Below are 20,143 nucleotides of genomic sequence, written 5' to 3'. Positions count from 1 at the left end.
GTGAGGCAGATATGATACACGAGTTGGGATGGAAGTCATTAAAGCAAAGACGTTTTTCGTCGCGGCGAGATCTATTTACGAAATTTTAGTTACCAACTTTCTCTTCCGAACGCGAAAATATTTTATTGAGCCCAACCTACATAGGTAGGAATGATCATCAAAATAAAATAAGAGAAATCAGGGCTCTAACAGAAAGGTTTAGGTGTTCGTTTTTCCCGCACGCTGTTCGGGAGTGGAATGGTAGAGAGATAGTACGATTGTGGTTCGATGAACCCTCTGCCAAGCACTTAAATGTGAATTGCAGAGTAATCATGTAGATGTAGATGTAGATGAAGCAAAACTGAAACAGATATTTTAAAATGGCCCTTTTTATACATCGCAGAAGGCACGAATGCGAATAATAATAACAGGTATCTATGCTTCTTAAATTTTACTGAGAAGCAAACGCGAAATCTTATTAATGCTGTATTTTCCTGTGTATCTGACGATTCTTTTTTGAAAATTCAAGTAATTTTCTTGACACATGGAGAATTATCCATACTCTGAGAGGCCAGGTGAGTGTTATTGCCCGAAACGTGTGAATGGCACTATAGATCATGTTTAGGACACCACCAGTACTTTTCAACGAGGCGAATAAAATCGTACATACTGCAACTACCTCACCAATAAAATCAGTGCTCGTGCTATGTAAATGGTGGTGCAGAGTTTGGGAACTGATTCAGTATTTCGCCATAAAGAAAGAAATAGTGTTTGTAAGTGCCCACTTGTGCTGACTTAAACATTTTCCGATCAAATAAATTGTGCTATAAAACTAGTTATGTTTAATTTAATTTCGTTACTGTTATATTAAAATTCAAGCCTGTTATAATGGCCACATCTTTTTGGATTATGAATATAGGATTCCCATATTTGTTGCATCGTTGTCTCCTGGGGACGAGCAACTTAATGAGTGTCCTTGACTTCTGATTATTTGGTGTGACACATGCGTCCAGTGATGGAAAAGGAAACAATTGTAGGAGAACAAATCGTATTTTGAGGTAGCAGAAGACGCAGCGGCAGTCACGAAAGGATTAAATTTACTTGTTCTGCGTTGAATTGTAATTTTGATATTGACTGAGTATAGGGCCAGCACGAGGAAGTTGAGGTGTGTTGTTCCGTATGGCGCAGCACTATAGCAGCTGAAAAGTTGTTTTATGAAAAGAAATGTATGATAGAGGTGGATGGGAAAAATACATTTTTCTCCACTTCTTGGAGGACGATTGTGTGGCACTTTAGCCATAGCTGATAACATAGTACCGTACATTATCAGTAAGCACTCGATATCACTACAAAGTCAGTGCCGATGTCTTCCTTACCACATTTCATTCTAGAGGAATGTACTGAAGTTTCACCTCATGCTGGTTGAAACGCGGCAGCCAATACTGCATGTCATTTTCATCAGAATTAGTATCATTTTGCAATCCAGAGACTGACAATAGGGTAAAGCGGTAAGATGGTTTATATTGACGAGATGGAGTCACGATGACTTTTCCTTTATTAACAACGTGATGAGTTCGACTGGGTTGTGAAAGTCTCTGGAGCGCATGCGAATAAAAAGCCCGTTGGGTCTGAAACAGCGAGCATCAGGACCGGTCGCCCGTATGGTGAATTCTTAGAATGGAGGCCGCAACACCCGTCCTCTTGGGCGGTAAGCTATTGTCCATCCATACAACTGTAGAAACTGACGTCCAGTTCGTCCAGTTAGCGAACAATGTGGGCCGAATGCAGGTAGCGGGGGCGCATTCCATGTTTTGCGGACGTCCTTTGAGATAGCCATCTACCAGTTGCAGAAAGTGTGGGCTTCAGGAGATGCTTCATTTCTCGAGCCCTGAGGTGTGAGACTAATGGCATAAACGGGAGAACACGCGATTTTGCAATTGGCATCTAGCTCTGTTTCGGCGGGGAGGAATTATGAGGCTGTAAGTGAGCGCCACTAGAGAAGAGACTAGGTGTCTGGACACGGATATGTCCACATCGTCTTGTGCTTTGTTCGAGGAGGTGTCGGGATCGAATACGTTGAGAGCAGCTGTAGAGGAAGGATCGACGTGGCGTTGCATCGCGGCTGGTCCTGCAACATCTTAGCACGGCAAAGGGCTGCTGAGGACCTCGTCTTCACGAAAAGCCTAACTTACCGGTGTTTTTGTTTGGGTACCTTCACTTTATCAATAAATGCAGTTAACCACTGTTAAGAGAGATAGACCAGTCATAGCAAATCATATGTAAGTATATTATTCCAGTCATATGGCGTCAATCAGATTCAGATTTATGCAAATTCCGCATTTTAAGGTTATGCCGAGGACTTACTTTTGTGTTATACGTTTAACTTCGCACACAATTAAAATCTGAAGGGTAGATCTTAAGGGAGTGGCCTACCGTAATTAGTTTTGAGGAGTTTGGACTGTAACCACCACCCGGTTTCTGCATGGTGATGCCTTCGAAATCTTCAAATGAGTAATGAAAGAATCTAGTGTACTGTTAGGATAGGTAAATATTTTTATTGGACGACTGGTCGTACATAAATGCGTAAAGGAACTAAATAACAATGGGAAATCAGATTATCTAGCGCAAACCGTAATTGTTGAAGTTATGATGAACAATGGAAGTGGAAATGTGAAGACCAAGAACAGAGAGGGAAACTGAAAGACAGATGACTAGATACTGGAATAAATAATTAACTTTTTCGAATTTAATAGCGCTTTTCAAGGAAACTGGTAATACCAACGTTAAGAAGCTGTATGATTATCCATCAGGAGACACAGGATAAATTCAGGAAATTGAGCTTGGGTTACAATAGTTGTGTTACAACTCAATTCCGCACACGGTATAATGTACATTATCCTCTCTAATTGTTTATTACTGGATTTGGTCAAATGCGACTACACGTGAATGAAATAGAAATGATCAAATATTACATTTAGAATTGACAATACATCAATAAAACGTCAATTTATACACTTTTTTTTGGAGCTGGTATGTTGGGGAAGAAAACTCTGACGACCCACTTACCTTATGGATGATGTCTTCATCACAGAGATTTCGCGTGAAGGACGTTAGCAATTTCCCGAACTTCTTCTTGCCGATGCCACTACGGAGAAGACTATAGTTAATTACTTGCCTTCTATGAAGAAAGTACACTGAAAAAATAAACCGTAGACAACAGTAATGTCAAGTATAACAAATGGGAACAGAGTATTCCATACTGATTATCAAGACTGGCAATAAGTAATAAAAGAAGTGGAGAATTAACATACTCAGGAAACGAGACTTTTTTGGCCTGCAAACCGATGATCTGAAAATATTGTACCTGAAAATTGAATCCCGTCTAGCCAACTGAAACGTGTATCTAGATGGTAGTTTGGCGTAGTTGAAAATATCTTTCCTTAACCAGAAACCTATTGGTGTTAAACATTTGCACTTATCTTGGGAAGGAGCTTCTACAGCAATTAATTTGGAACAAAGCGTGCACAAAAGTGAAATATTTATAACTAGTAAACTTGTGGAAATATAAAAAACTGATATGCGACGATAGATATGTATCAAATTAAGCAGATATATTAATGAATAAATGGAGACGTGTCAGGAAGATTGAGGGAGTAAAGAAATCGATGGATACACTTCCCGTGGAGGCTGAATGGGCTAGAACCACGCATGTTAGGAATTCAGAAGTGGCTAATAAGGCTCGAGGGGGTGGGGGGGATGTAGGGAAAGAGTTGTGAGGAGATTCGAAGGCTGTAAGAAGTCATATAACTTACAGAAGATGTTCAGCGCAGATGTTCAGTTCAATAAACCCCATGAAACTTCCTGATGGATTTAAGATACGTGTTGGACTAGGACCCGAGCGTCGAACGCGGGTACTTGCTTTTCGCGGGTAATGTTATTGCCAACTGAGCCTTCACAGTTTCAGTTCTGTCAGTTACCGACGATCTTAACGTTTATTGAGTCAAAAATCCATTCTGGAGACATGAAGGTACTGCTGCACAATAGAAAGAAGTGGAGGATAACAAACAATGGTTCAAAAGAAAGGAGACTATAAAACCCGAAACCTCAGGCTAATGAACCTAGAAATGATGTATTCGGAATTCATTTTGATAAGGTGCACAGGAAAGCATTAACTATCTCGGTAGCAGTTCACAAATTAACGGGTTTTTAATTTAAGTATAATTGGAGGACATCAACATAAATGTGATATATATAAATACATTGGGGCTAAACTGATGGAACCATTGACGTGCAATAAGAATAATATTGGACCTGATACCGATCCTAGGAGTACACGTAATGCTGCCTATTTCCTATTTACAATACGACTAGAGTTGTAAAACTACCTGAGGCTACCGTGGACCACCATAAGTAAGCATAGACCACAGCAGTTTTCCTAGTAGCCATGGTCAATTACTATCGTAACCACTTATCAGTAAGATAGGTGTGTTGCATACCTATTGGGCGTTACCTTATTTCGATCGCTTTGTTTGCATATGTGTCAGTGCCTTACTAGATATCCTTAGAAACTGCAAGCGGTGAACTGTCTAGAAACTGAGTGAGGATACATAAAGGGCCACCTAGCATATGGAACCGTCTTGTTCTACATAGTTATCCTCCTGTCGGTTACTTAAAAATAACAGTGTTTGAACATCGACAATATCAATTTTCGATGTTCAATTCATGTCTTATTTTAAAACAGTTGATTTGTAATGTGACACAGAGGAATGTACTAGTAAAATTAAAAAAAAGTACACATTTATCATACAACGCTAGAAAACGTAATTTTCTCGAAAAAAGGTGAAAGTTAAAAAAATCCGCAAAACAAAACCATCTCAAACAGTGTTTCCATACTACGTCGAGCATATATAAAACATGTTTCTGTTATTCATACACATATTTCGCACTTGTAACGAGAAACTCTTGCCTTTGATCATCATGAAGAACGTTCTATTGGGTACAAAATAACAACAATAATTGTACATGGAACTTGTACTTGCATCAAAGATAATTGCTTTGGTTTGCATAAAAGCGCAGAGGTTGCGCTATCAACTAATTGTTATTACTTACAAAATGCAATTTATATTTTGTAAGGACGTAAAATACACAGTGGACTAACAACGAACGACGTGCGGTTCTAATCAGATTTAGGACAAACAGAATTAAACAAAAAGATAAGTCGTTGGCTCCCAGTTTCTCTTCACACTTTCATATATGTTCCTTCCTCTACCAATGCTACAATTACTACCGCTAAATCTATCATTTGTTGCGTCTTTTATGTACCATACCAAAACTACGCAATCACAGTTTTGATAGAGCCCAACTCTAATTATGACTTCGAGGTCTCCGACGTCAGGTGCGAGAGAAACCATTGCACCGCACTTGGAGGTCTCTTAGAAACCGGTAACTAAGTTCGGAAAATAAAATGTTGAAGTCAACAACATGAAAGACTTTGCCGTATCCAAAAAGAGATGTATAGTCCCTCTCACCTGTCCACTGTTAAACTACAGCAGATGTCAAGATGTTTGTTAAAACGTGGCTGGTTTCCCTTTAGTAGGTTATTCATCCGTAAGTAATAGGTAACATTGTTGTGGATTATACTGTATATTATAAGATATGGTAAGCGATTGAAGACTGCAAGAGGGACGTTAGCAAGAGGGTGCTGTGGCAGCACCTCCTTGAGAAATGGTTTGACAAGTTCCAGTTTCCAAACCACTGGGAGAACGCTTGCAGACAAACAGTGGTTGAAGATAACTGTCAATGAGGACAGCAGTGGGCCAATAATAAGCATAATTATTTGCACTTTAATGCCATCGTGTCCGTTAGATGCTGATCTGTTACGTCTACTGGTTTTTGGTGTTGTCTGTAACATGCTTATGAAGTAATTTTATGCGACGCCATTTACCCCCACGGAATAGTCAATAAGTTTTACTTTTTGCGATTCATTGTTGACTATCGGAAAAATTAAGTACGGATCTTGTTTCCCGGCCTTGATAATGGTATCAGCTGGAGGTCTATTAGATTCATTATCATTTTCAGCTCATCCTTTTGTCAAGGTACCCGTTTTCCTCGCACTTTGCGATCTGTTGGAGAAAAAACTTTTTCTTCTTCCTTACGTCAGGTATTGTCGTGGGGAGAGCCTAATCAGAGAGGTCCACCGCATGAACATCCATGGAAGTGATTCCAGTGGTGGTTTCCCGTTGCCTTCCACTGATAATGATGAAATGGTAATGAGGACAACACAACACCCAGTCCCTGAGCGGAGAAAATCTCCGATACAACTGGGAATCGAACCCGGGCCCCTTGGCGTGACGGATCGCCGCGCTGACCACTCAGCTATCGGAACGAACTCTGCAGAAGAAGCCTATTGGCATATAGTGGGGTAAGTCTTTCAGTAGATTCATGCAGTTTATCGTTTATGTCCAGGAGAGGAACGGAAGTCGTCAACTAAGCTATCTCTTGGCCCTCGGGCACGATTTCCGACACATTTACGTATTTAACGTCTTTGTAGTTCTTTCACGTCTGGCAGTTTTTGCTAAAGTGAAAAATGTGAGTTGCACTGTGTTTCGGAAAGTTAAACTGTACATCCCTCGGTAAACGGCTGTGTCAGTTATTCAAAGGTCGAAAGAAGACAACGGCGTACCAACTATAATACGACTATGCCTAGGAAAGCACTGTGGTGTTCAAACCAACCTTAGAATTAATGACTGCCTTAATTTTTAGGTAGTTAGTTGTGATTTGTTTCTTAGGCATCCTAGTGATTGCCTCATAAAGATTCTTTGTACAGCTTTTCACGACGTGTGGGAAAAATTATTATATAAACCAATATACAGTGACAATTATCGAACTATATGAAACAAAACGTAAATTAGTTACAAACTAGTGCGAGCACATACTTTATTCAACATGTAAACGTCACAACAGACATTCGGATTTAGGTTATGACATGTTCGATATGCCTGCCATCCTTGGCGATGATGTGGCGCAGACAAATAGCGAAATTTTGCATGACCCGCTGAAGTGTCAGAACATCGATGCTGCCGATGACCTCCTGAATGGCCGGTTTTAGCTCAGCAATGGTTTTGGGGTTACTGCTGCACACTTCGTCTTTAATACAGCCCCACAAAAAGGAGTCGCATGTGTTCAGATCCGGAGAATGTGGCGGCCAATCGAGGTCCATGCCAGTGGCCTCTGGGTACCCCAGAGCCAGAATGCGGGCCCCAAAGTGATCGTCCAGGATATCAAACACTCCCCTGCTTCGATGGGGTCTAGCTTGGATAATGTGGATGAAACATCTTCCAAAACCTTCACTCACCGTTTGGTAGCCACCATCCCATCAAGGAATATCGCACCAATTATTCCGCATTGCACACCACACAGTCACCCGTTGAGGATGAAGAGACTTCTCGATCGCAAAAGCCGGATTCTCAGTCCCCAAATGCGCCACATTGCTTATTGACGAACCCATCCAAATGAAAGTTGCCTTCATCGCTAAACCAAATCTCGCATGCGTATTCTGATTCCCATCATGCCCCACAGCGAACCACGCACTTTGAATGTCCTAACGCAAACCGTTCAGAGAAGTTATGATGATTTTACTTAATATAGTTCAATAGTTGTTACCATATATATAGGGTGGTCCATTGATCGTGACCGGGCCAGATATCTCACGAAATAAACGTCAAACGAAAAAACTACAAAGAACGAAAGTTGTGTAACTTGAAGGGGGAAACCAGATGGCGCTATGGTTGGGCCGCTAGATGGCGCTGCCATAGGTCAAATGATTATCAACTGCGTTTTTTTAAAATAGGAACCCCCATTTTTATTACATATTCGTTTAGTATGCAAAGAAATATGAATGTTTTAGTTGGACCACATTTTTCGCTTTGTGATAGATGGCTCTGTAATAGTCACAAACGTACAAGTACTTGGTATCACGTAACATCCCGCCAGTGCGGACGGTATTTGCTTCGTGATACATTTCCCGTGTTAAAATGGACCGTTTACCAATTGCTGAAAAGGTCGATATCGTGTTGATATAGGGCTATTGTGATCAAAATGCCCAACGGGCGTGTGCTATGTATGCTCCTCGGTATCCTGGACGACATCATCCAAGGATAGTTACGTTATTTAAAGAAACAGGAAGTCTTCATTCACATGTGAGACGTCAACCACGACCTGCAACAAATGATGATGCCCAAGTAGGTGTTTTAACTGCTGTCGCGGCTAATCCGCACATTTGTAGCAGACAAACTCCGAGAGAATTGGGAATCTCAAAATCGTCGGTGTTGAGTATGCTACATCAACTTTGATTGCACCCGTACCATATTTCCATGCACCAGGAATTGCATGGTGACGACATTGAACGTCGTGTACAGTTCTGCCACTGGGCACAAGAGAAATTAGGGGACGATGACAGATTTTTTGCACGCGTTCCATTTAGTGACGAAGCGTCATTCACCAACAGCGGTAACGTAAACCGTAACGTATTTCCATGTGTAAGTAGGCTGTTTAGGTTTTCTTATTGGTGACGCCACGTAGCGCTCTGTATGAAAAATCACTGGCTGTGCTGTGTGCAGTCTGTGGCTAGCTTGCATTGTTGACTGCCATTGTAGTGTTGGGCAGTTGACTGTGAACACCGCGTAGCGTCGCGCAGTTGGAGGTGAGCCGCCAGCAGTGGTGGATGTGTGGAGAGAAATGGCGGAGTTTTGAAATTTGTAAGACTGGATGTTATGAACTGCTATATATACACTTCTGGAAATGGAAAAAAGAACACATTGACAACGGTGTGTCAGACCCACCATACTTGCTCCGGACACTGCAAGAGGGCTGTACAAGCAATGATCACACGCACGGCACAGCGGACACACCAGGAACCGCGGTGTTGGCCGTCGAATGGCGCTAGCTGCGCAGCATTTGTGCACCGCCGCCGTCAGTGTCAGCCAGTTTGCCGTGGCATACGGAGCTCCATCGCAGTCTTTAACACTAGTAGCATGCCGCGACAGCGTGGACGTGAACCGTATGTGCAGTTGACGGACTTTGAGCGAGGGCGTATAGTGGGCATGCGGGAGGCCGGGTGGACGTACCGCCGAATTGCTCAACACGTGGGGCGTGAGGTCTCCACAGTACATCGATGTTGTCGCCAGTGGTCGGCGGAAGGTGCACGTGCCCGTCGACCAGGGACCGGACCGCAGCGACGCACGGATGCACGCCAAGACTGTAGGATCCTACGCAGTGCCGTAGGGGACCGCACCGCCACTTCCCAGCAAATTAGGGACACTGTTGCTCCTGGGATATCGGCGAGGACCATTCGCAACCGTCTTCATGAAGCTGGGCTACGGTCCCGCACACCGTTAGGCCGTCTTCCGCTCACGCCTCAACATCGTGCAGCCCGCCTCCAGTGGTGTCGCGACAGGCGTGAATGGAGGGACGAATGGAGACGTGTCGTCTTCAGCGATGAGAGTCGCTTCTGCCTTGGTGCCAATGATGGTCGTATGCGTGTTTGGCGCCGTGCAGGTGAGCGCCACAATCAGGACTGCATACGACCGAGGCACACAGGGCCAACACCCGGCATCATGGTGTGGGGAGCGATCTCCTACACTGGCCGTACACCACTGGTGATCGCCGAGGGGACACTAAATAGTGCACGGTACATCCAAACCGTCATCGAACCCATCGTTCTACCATTCCTAGACCGGCAAGGGAACTTGCTGTTCCAACAGGACAATGCACGTCCGCATGTATCCCGTGCCACCCAACGTGCTCTAGAAGGTGTAAGTCAACTACCCTGGCCAGCAAGATCTCCGGATCTGTCCCCCAATGAGCATGTTTGGGACTGGATGAAGCGTCGTCTCACGCGGTCTGCACGTCCAGCACGAACGCTGGTCCAACTGAGGCGCCAGGTGGAAACGGCATGGCAAGCCGTTTCACAGGACTACATCCAGCATCTCTACGATCGTCTCCATGGGAGAATAGCAGCCTGCATTGCTGCGAAAGGTGGATATACACTGTACTAGTGCCGACATTGTGCATGCTCTGTTGCCTGTGTCAATGTGCCTGTGGTTCTGTCAGTGTGATCATGTGATGTATCTGACCCCAGGAATGTGTCAATAAAGTTTCCCCTTCCTGGGACAATGAATTCACGGTGTTCTTATTTCAATTTCCAGGAGTGTATTATGACTTTTGATGACTATTAAGGTAAATACATTGTTTGTTCTCTATTAAAATCTTTCATTTGCTAACTATGCCTATCAGTAGTTAGCGCCTTCCGTAGTTTGAATCTTTTATTTAGCTGGCAGTAGTGGCGCTCGCTGTATTGCAGTAGTTCGAGTAACCAAGATTTTTGTGAGGTAAGTGATTTGTGAAACGTATAGGTTAATGTTAGTCAGGGCCATTCTTTTGTAGGGATTTTTGAAAGTCAGATTGCGTTGCGCTAAAAATACACTCCTGGAAATGGAAAAAAGAACACATTGACACTGGTGTGTCAGACCCACCATACTTGCTCCGGACACTGCGAGAGGGCTGTACAAGCAACGATCACACGCACGGCACAGCGGACACACCAGGAACCGCGGTGTTGGCCGTCGAATGGCGCTAGCTGCGCAGCATTTGTGAACCGCCGCCGTCAGTGTCAGCCAGTTTGCCGTGGCATACGGAGCTCCATCGCAGTCTTTAACACTGGTAGCATGCCGCGACAGCGTGGACGTGAACCGTATGTGCAGTTGATGGACTTTGAGCGAGGGCGTATAGTGGGCATGCGGGAGGCCGGGTGGACGTACCGCCGAATTGCTCAACACGTGGGGTGTGAGGTCTCCACAGTACATCGATGTTGTCGCCAGTGGTCGGCGGAAGGTGCACGTGCCCGTCGACCTGGGACCGGACCGCAGCGACGCACGGATGCACGCCAAGATCGTAGGATCCTACGCAGTGCCGTAGGGGACCGCACCGCCACTTCCCAGCAAATTAGGGACACTGTTGCTCCTGGGGTATCGGCGAGGACCATTCGCAACCGTCTCCATGAAGCTGGGCTACGGTCCCGCACACCGTTAGGCCGTCTTCCGCTCACGCCTCAACATCGTGCAGCCCGCCTCCAGTGGTGTCGCGACAGGCGTGAATGGAGGGACGAATGGAGACGTGTCGTCTTCAGCGATGAGAGTCGCTTCTGCCTTGGTGCCAATGATGATCGTATGCGTGTTTGGCGCCGTGCAGGTGAGCGCCACAATCAGGACTGCATACGACCGAGGCACACAGGGCCAACACCCGGCATCATGGTGTGGGGAGCGATCTCCTAAACTGGCCGTACACCACTGGTGATCGTCGAGGGGACACTGAATAGTGCACGGTACATCCAAACCGTCATCGAACCCATCGTTCTACCATTCCTAGACCGGCAAGGGAACTTGCTGTTCCAACAGGACAATGCACGTCCGCATGTATCCCGTGCCACCCAACGTGCTCTAGAAGGTGTAAGTCAACTACCCTGGCCAGCAAGATCTCCGGATCTGTCCCCCATTGAGCATGTTTGGGACTGGATGAAGCGTCGTCTCACGCGGTCTGCACGTCCAGCGCGAACGCTGGTCCAACTGAGGCGCCAGGTGGAAATGGCATGGCAAGCCGTTCCACAGGACTACATCCAGCATCTCTACGATCGTCTCCATGGGAGAATAGCAGCCTGCATTGCTGCGAAAGGTGGATATACACTGTACTAGTGCCGACATTGTGCATGCTCTGTTGCCTGTGTCTATGTGCCTGTGGTTCTGTCAGTGTGATCATGTGATGTATCTGACCCCAGGAATGTGTCAATAAAGTTTCCCCTTCCTGGGACAATGAATTCACGGTGTTCTTATTTCAATTTCCAGGAGTGTATTTAAGGGGACGTTTCATATGTCGACCCTTAGCCGAGGATACCTCACTGGAATCTTCTGATTTTGTTCTTGTAGTTTGTGTAATTAGTGTAGCTATTGTTTATTGCTAGCGCGTAATCATAGAGAGAATTTCCTTTGTAGTTGTAGTTTTTCAATCTTGTACAGTAAAACAGTTGTGGCATGCATGTAGATTTGCACCAAGTATTTCGCAGCTGCGCTTGCAATGAACGAGATATTATTTTCAATGCTATTTTAATGTGTTTTCTTATTTTGCTCTTCAAATTGTGCTTGACTGTGTTGTCGTGTGAAATATTGTGACAATAATGGCGTGTGAAAAACGTAATACTGGGTTCCAAAGTAAACTGAGAAATGACAGTGAAGACAAAAGCAGTGTGTTAGCGCCACCGTGTAATGAATTAACTAATGTTCAAGGTAGTAATTTGGTAATTGTGCATAGGGAAATGGAGCGGGCTGCAAATAATGGTGTTGGCAGTGAAACAATTAGTGAACAGGGAAGCATTATCGATGGATCGGTCGGCAACAGCTTGCCTCAGGAATCCGAAATGACAGGACACAATCTTGCAAATACTATAGATTCAGGTTTTGCGTCCTCGCCGTTTTCTCAAATAAGTCAAGACACATTTTTTGCTTTTCAAATTGCGAATATTGCCGGTTCAAATCCATTGCCGAATAGCACTGAGGAACATGTTTCAGACACCAGTGCATTGTTATTACAATTAATGCAACAAATGGGACAAAAGCTTCAAAAGCTAGGCACAATGGAACAAAATCTTCAAAAGTTAGACAAAATGGAACAACACCAGAGACAAACACAGCAACAGTTAGACACAATGGAACAAAATCTTCGGAAGTTAGACACCACACTTGAACAAACACGTGAAGATTTAACTACTGAGTTACATAACATTGAATCGAAATGTCAAAAAGTCTGTAATGACGTAAAAACACAAATTTGTGAGCATTTTCAACCTATTTTTTCGCGGCATGAAAATGCATTACAGAATCACGAAGCAGCCATAAAAGAACTGCAAACTATTGCTCATGAAAATCACGACACCTTGCAAGCTAAAATTGACTCAGTTGCATCTACCGATTCGGATACGCAACTTGCAAAAATTCAGGAAAAGTTAAAGGACACAGTAGATTCGATTTCAACACAAATGGAGACTCTGAAACTTGGTTCAGAGAAACACACAGAGGAAATGTGTTCACTATCGGAGAAAGTAGCCGAACTTTCGGATCAGTTCACTAACTTATCTACAAAGGTAGATGATAATCTGAATGACACAAAACCGGTAGTCTTTAATGACACAGAAGAGTGCGAACAAATTAGGAAATTCAAACAAAATCAGAATCAAATTAATACGCAACACCAAAGAGAAATCCGAGAAGTACAAGATCAGCTGACACAGGTAATACAAGAGTTACGTATTTCAGAGGACACTCGCGCCCCAATACGGGAAGAGGGACATAGAAATACGGAACAGCCACAAAATAATAACACAACGCATTTCGGAAATTATGAAAGAAGGTGCATCCAAGGTGCATCGAATTTTGAAATGGAACCGCCGAAACGACGTAACAATGACCGATATGCGACTCGCCGACATGATGATTTTGACTATAAGCTGTTCATTACTACACGTAAATTTAAAACATTTAAGAATTCTGGCAACGACAGTCATCCACAAGCGTGGCTCCATCAATTCTCTCATTGTTTTCCTCCCAACTGGTCATTAGAGCACAGATTAGAATTTATGTGTGGCTACTTAGAGAATGAACCAGCTGTAAGAATGCGATCGGTCATTCACGATTGTCACAGTGAAGGAGAATTTTATCATACCTTCCTCTGAGCATATTGCTCTCAAACTACACAAGACCAAGTAAAACATAGCATCATAATGATGAAACATTTCGATCAATCTGAATTTTCCAGTCTTGTGAAATATTTTGAAGACATGTTGCACAAGAATCAGTACCTGTCAAACCCATACAGCCCCTCAGAACTCATCCACATTTGCTTAATCAAATTACCTGAACATTTACGACATATTATTTTGGCAGGACGTTGCAAAGACGACATGGAAGCTTTTCAGGGGCTCTTACAAGAATTAGAAATTGACACTGACAATCGCGGAACGCGCAAACAGGAACACAACAATCACAGATCACATCCGTCGCAATTCCGCGATGAAAGAAATAATAACTGGACACGACAAGGCTATTCTCACAACACAAATCGTGACCAAAACAGACACCAACCGTATGACAACCGTTGGCAGAGTAGTAATAATTACAGGGAAAGATCACCTCTCCGCGGTAGTGACTATCACAGAGACAATCAGAGAAACAGACAATATGGGAACCAAAATAATTATTATCAAGGGAGACAGAATAACTTCAGACACAACGATCCTCCACGCAGTTACGACTCAGGGAAAAGTTCTCCACCACGTGACCAACAAGAAATCAATTACAGAAATTACCGACATGACGACAGACTATATAATCGTAACGACAGACCTGAATTTCACCAGAACTGGCGGGATTCAAACAGGGCAGTGCCCTCTCGACAAAGTGAATTTGTAGAAGTTAGGTCTCCTAATCCCAATAACGATGCGCGCCAACAAAGAGACAGACAATGACTCGCACCGCAGGCAGCCACGTGCGCCGGCTGGCTCAGAGAAAAATAACATAGACGCTAACCTTGAGAAAAATTTTAGCATTCCTTACTGACGTATACAACATGATAATTACTTTGAAGCTGAAACTCTGTGCACTAGAAAGGGTAAAGGATTGCACCACATTTCACATGAAAAACCATTTATAATGCTTTTTAACTTTGTCTTTGCCATAAAACTTTTCACTTCACATTTCTAGTATGCTTTGTCAGACTTAAGAAACTGTTGACATGCAACAATGTTTGAAGTTAAACATCCAGTCTAGAACCTAGGGAACATTTTTAAACAGAAATTACGAATGTATTGTTATAGTGAACAGACGACACAGTGTTGTATTTGTACATTCTTGCTTGTTAGTTGCACGATTATGTAACGACTATCAGGCTTACATACTTAGGACACATACTGGTACTGCTAATGAGATTTTAATGCAACATTTTGGTTTACTTGACAATACATTCTGGATTTAAAGTACTTTCAGTGAGATACCAGATGACACAGTGGTTAGTTTATGTGACAACTACACGATTTCTTCACGACGCTACTAATGAGTGACAATTTACAATGTTGCTTTTGCAGTGTTTCTGTTTTATATCTGCACTGTTTTGCTGTATTATTCTGGAAAGTAAAACATGTTTTAGTAGTAACTTTTGTGGTATAGCTACAATGAGACAGCGTTTTCCGTAGCACAACAATATGTTACAGCACAGTACTTTGTTCATCACGGCAATAAGCGTAATAAGTAAGATATCTATACGCAAAGCATTTCACTTTTGTTTTTCATGAGGTAAGTACATTGACTTACACAGAACTTTTCTTACGGACGACGATAATTACGACACTTGGCACATTTTTTACCCTTAAGTAATGACAGAAATTATGTTGCAACAAGACGCACAATTTAGTGCTACAGGACACGCATTTGAGTGATTAATTTTGTACTTAAAACATTTAATTTTAAAGATTTTTGAATTACAATGATACAAAGGTTTTCTGTGATACATTTCATTCCATTGCTGTAATCTGTAACACCTGAGGGTGTAATTACATTAATCCTCAAGGGGGTACACGCCTACTTTGTGTATCATGTGTTTGGCATGCACAAGGAGCCCTAGCTAACATGGTATTTGCTTATACAACTTTACACATCGGTATCATATTTCTCAAACACATAAATTACACAGCTATCTGATCATTTAACTGAGAGAGACAAACATTTATTTTACTACATCAGTGACAGATGTTTACGTAATTACACCGTTGGATAACTCCACACTTACGAAATTGTATTCTGTTTGTACTTTGTGAACTGTTCATATTCTTTTGGAACCATTGTGATACTATGAGAGCTTTCAATGATGTATTTGGTATGAGATCATGATTTTTAAAGTACATTTGAGGTAGATGACACTATTGAAATGAGCATAGAATTTTCTTTAGGCTTTGAAATTATTGCAGAAAGCTACGACGTTTTTGAGATTTGACTGAGGTGTTACGATGTTATTATTACGACGAAGATGTGTATTATGCTGCTGAGGTATGTTTATGATTAATAAGCTGATGCTATATGAGTTTTTTGATTATGCTATGTATCTGTTATGATGAAATATTGAAGAAGTGTCGACGAATATGTATATGTGTAATAAGGTAAGGAATAATGAGTAGTGGTTAGGGACTCTGGTTGTTGGAAACGAAGAATCGTACTTTAAGAGTTATGAAATGTATGTAAATGTAAGAATGTATTACAATGCCGACGAAAATTTTTTGGACACTGTTATATCAATAGGATTTTGTTTCTACTCATTTGTAACGCAAATTCTCAACCTGTGGAATTTTTTTACATGAGACTGCCACTGTAGCAGAAACTGCTGTCATAAATATTTCAGTAAGAAAGGTAAGTGACCTTGACGTAATGCGTTTTGGGTGCCCAGCTGAGAGGTAGTCTTCTGACAAAAGAAAGCCATTAGGTGGAGAAAAAAAGAGGCCATTATCCTCGCCATTGACATTCCTTTAGAGAAAGCATCGCAAATACAAAACGCTCATTACCTGGAAAGATACTTGCATCTGCACACCTGATTATGACAAGCGTCTTTCTACGAGAGTTGAGAGAATTTCTACTAACTTATGAAATGTCACATGACTATTGAATGATATTTTTATGCTCTGCTATGCATAGTTGCTTATTTCATTTGATATCTAGTTTCCAGCTGTGTTGCAGCATTGGTTTTATAAAATAAAATAAAATGCATTTGCTAATGTGAACACTTTCTGTCAACAGATGTATTAAATAATAATTTTGTGATCCAAATTCTTCAAAAAAGGAGCACCTGGAAAGGAAAGAACAATAAGAAGGGACTAGTAACAGTAACTGCATACATAATTTTCTTTTCAAGTACATGGTAATATTTTTTTACAATAAGTTTTTGTGGTGCACCACTTTAATTACATAGACACCAAGCTGTGACATAGGTATTAGACATGGCCATCTTTACTGTAATATTTTTTCTGCTTGAGTTTTGTCATGTTTAGATATAAGTTATTGCATTTGCTGCTGCTCTTTGCCAGACACAATGTTACTGAGTTTGACTTTGTATTACTCTGTTAAGCCAGTTTTACTACTGATTTATTTTTATTGTTTGCTGCACATTGCCTTATATTAGTTGTAATATTGCAATTGCTTTGCTAATTTCTATAATGCTGCTTGCTTTGCCAATTTCCAGTTTTTTGTCATTGCTGTTTATATTAATTGTTTTGTGCTGCTGCATTGCCTCGTCCCTTAGTTTATGCATCTGAGCTCAGTAGATTTAAGTTAGCTTAAGAGGGGGTAGACTATATAAGAAACTGACTATGGACAATAGGGAAAGAATGCGTTGAGAAGTTATATGAAAAAGATTTGGGCCAAAATGAGTATTGTACACTGAGAAATAATTATTTTGAAAGAAATATGAATAGAATGCAGAAAGCAGGTATAGATAGGACTTTTTGGGAATAATGATGAATGAAGGGAGATCTCCAAGAAGTAAAGAAAGTTTTGTTTGCAAAATACTGCAGTAAAACAAACCCTGTCCTTTCCTTTTGTATTATTCCGCTATGTGTTTATGTACCCTTGTGTATTTGTCTTTTTCCTGTCTTTATGTGTTTAGCTAATAAGATTTATGTTGTAGAATTTTTCAAATACTAAGATATTTTCATTGTAAAGATGTTTAGACATTATTTATTCTGTTTGGTTTTAATGCTCATGTGTGAAATTAATGTTTCGAAAACTATTCTCATTATTTTATATATTCACTTATGTCATAATTCCTGTAACACTGATGTATATGTTTATTTCTATTCTTTTGTAAAGCCTGTACTACTACAAATTTATCTGTATTGTTATGTTCTTTAATACTGTCTTTTGTACCTTTGTTATTGTATTCTTATGTTATCAAATTGTAATTGACACCAGTTCATCAAATTAAGTAACTTGTAAGTTACATTTCACTGCACACGTTTCTGTTGGTCATAGTATATGGACAATATGTGAGAAGTAGGGACTGAGAGTGTTTGCACGTGTGTTAATAATTCAGCAAGGGACTAGTTAACAGCATTGCTGGTTCTAAGGACATTTCAAAAAAAATTATGTGAGTGCACAAGTGGTGGTTATGGACTTGCTATATTATCCGCAAGACTCTTCAATGGTGATTGTGCACCTGCACAGTCACGACAGATGGCTGCTGGCCATCTCTACAAGGACTACAGTGGGTCTGCATCTTTGATGACCCAACAATACCATTATTTCTACAAGGACTACAGTGGGTCTACACCTTTGCGGACTCACCAGTACCATTATTTCTACAACGACTGCAGTGGGTCTGCACCTCTGGTGGCCCACCACTACCACAATCTCTACCAGGACTACAGTGGGTCTGCACTTCTGGTGGCCCACCAATACCATAATCTCTACCCGGACTACAGTGGGTCTACTCTGTGATGACCTACCTACCAATATTCTTCAAAACTTCGAATGACCCTGCTGTGGGTTTGCTCTGTTGTGGCCCATTACCTGTCAGCATGTCAAGAGTCAGCACTGTCTTTCCGTTGGAAGGACAACACTACTTCTTCAAGATTGCATGGAAATCCACTACTTCCGTGTGCATTCTCTTTTACTACTCAGACTTTGAGAAAAGAAACGGCAGTTTTACTGTGATGAATGATCAGAAGTGTCTTTATGGACTGTGAGAAAAATTTAGCTTTTGACCAACATTGTGTTAATAAGTGTGTGCATTTGATATCTTTCTTACTGGAATTATGAAAAGTTTTTTTTTCAAATCTGTATTGGCCAGTGCCCAAAACAATTTGTAAAAATTTTTGTGGGGAGCATGGGGGCTATGTTAGTAGGCTGTTTAGGTTTTCTTATTGGTAACGCCACGTAGCGCTCTGTATGAAAAATCACTGGCTGTGCTGTGTGCAGTCTGTGGCTAGTTTGCATTGTTGTCTGTCATTGTAGTGTTGGGCAGTTGACTGTGAACAGCGCGTAGCGTTGCATAGTTGGAGGTGAGCCGCCAGCAGTGGTGGATGTGGGGAGAGAAATGGCGGAGTTTTGAAATTTGTAAGACTGGATGTCATGAACTGCTATATATATATTATGACTTTTGATGACTGTTAAGGTAAATACATTGTTTGTTCTCTATTAAAATCTTTCATTTGCTAACTATGCCTATCAGTAGTTAGTGCCTTCCGTAGTTTGAATCTTTTATTTAGCTGGCAGTAGTGGCGCTCGCTGTATTGCAGTAGTTCAAGTAACCAAGATTTTTGTGAGGTAAGTGATTTGTGAAACGTATAGGTTAATGTTAGTCAGGGCTATTCTTTTGTAGGGATTTTTGAAAGTCAGATTGCGTTGCGCTAAAAATATTGTATGTCAGTTTAAGCACAGTCATGTATAATATTTTTAAGGGAACGTTTCACATGCACCAGGAATTCCATGGTGACGACTTTGAACGTCGTGTACAGTTCTGCCACTGGGCACAAGAGAAATTACGGGAGAATGACAGAGTTTTTGCATGCGTTCTATTTAGTGACGAAGCGTCATTCACCAACAGCGGTAACGTAAACCGGCATAATATGCACTATTGGGCAACGGAAAATCCACGATGGCTGCGACAAGTGGAACATCAGGCACCTTGGCGGGTTAATATATAGTGCAGCATTATGGGAGGAAGGATAATTGGCCCCCATTTTATCGATGGCAATCTAAATGGTGCAATGCATGCTGATTTCCTACGTAACGTTCTACCGAAGTTACTACAAGATGTTTCACTGCATGGCAGAATGGCTATGTACTTCCAACATGATGGATGTCCGGCACATAGCTCGCGTGCGGTTGAAGTGGTATTAAATACCATATTTCATGACAGGTGGATTGGTCCTCGATGCACCATACCATGGCCTGCACGTGCCCGGATTTCTTTCTGTGGGGAAAGTTGAAGGATATTTGCCATCGTGATCCACCGACAACACGTGACACCAGTGTCAGCGCATTGTCAATGCATGTGCGAACATTACGGAAGGCGAACTACT

At 41.9% G+C, this 20,143-nt stretch overlaps 1 protein-coding gene across 1 annotated transcript in view; it reads right to left on the bottom strand.

The window, feature by feature from the left end:
• Positions 1 to 20,143, bottom strand: part of LOC124606886 (aminopeptidase N-like) — a 160,568-nt gene that overhangs the window by 6,401 nt on the left and 134,024 nt on the right. Inside the window, exon 16 of the mRNA XM_047138983.1 lies at positions 3,046 to 3,124. Coding sequence (XP_046994939.1) covers positions 3,046 to 3,124 — 79 coding nt within the window. The remainder of the gene's footprint in view (positions 1 to 3,045; positions 3,125 to 20,143) is intronic.

This window comes from Schistocerca americana, chromosome 3, assembly GCF_021461395.2.
Source record: "Schistocerca americana isolate TAMUIC-IGC-003095 chromosome 3, iqSchAmer2.1, whole genome shotgun sequence".
Taxonomy (NCBI): Eukaryota; Metazoa; Arthropoda; class Insecta; order Orthoptera; family Acrididae; genus Schistocerca; species Schistocerca americana.
This window is presented reverse-complemented; position numbering and strand designations above follow the sequence as displayed.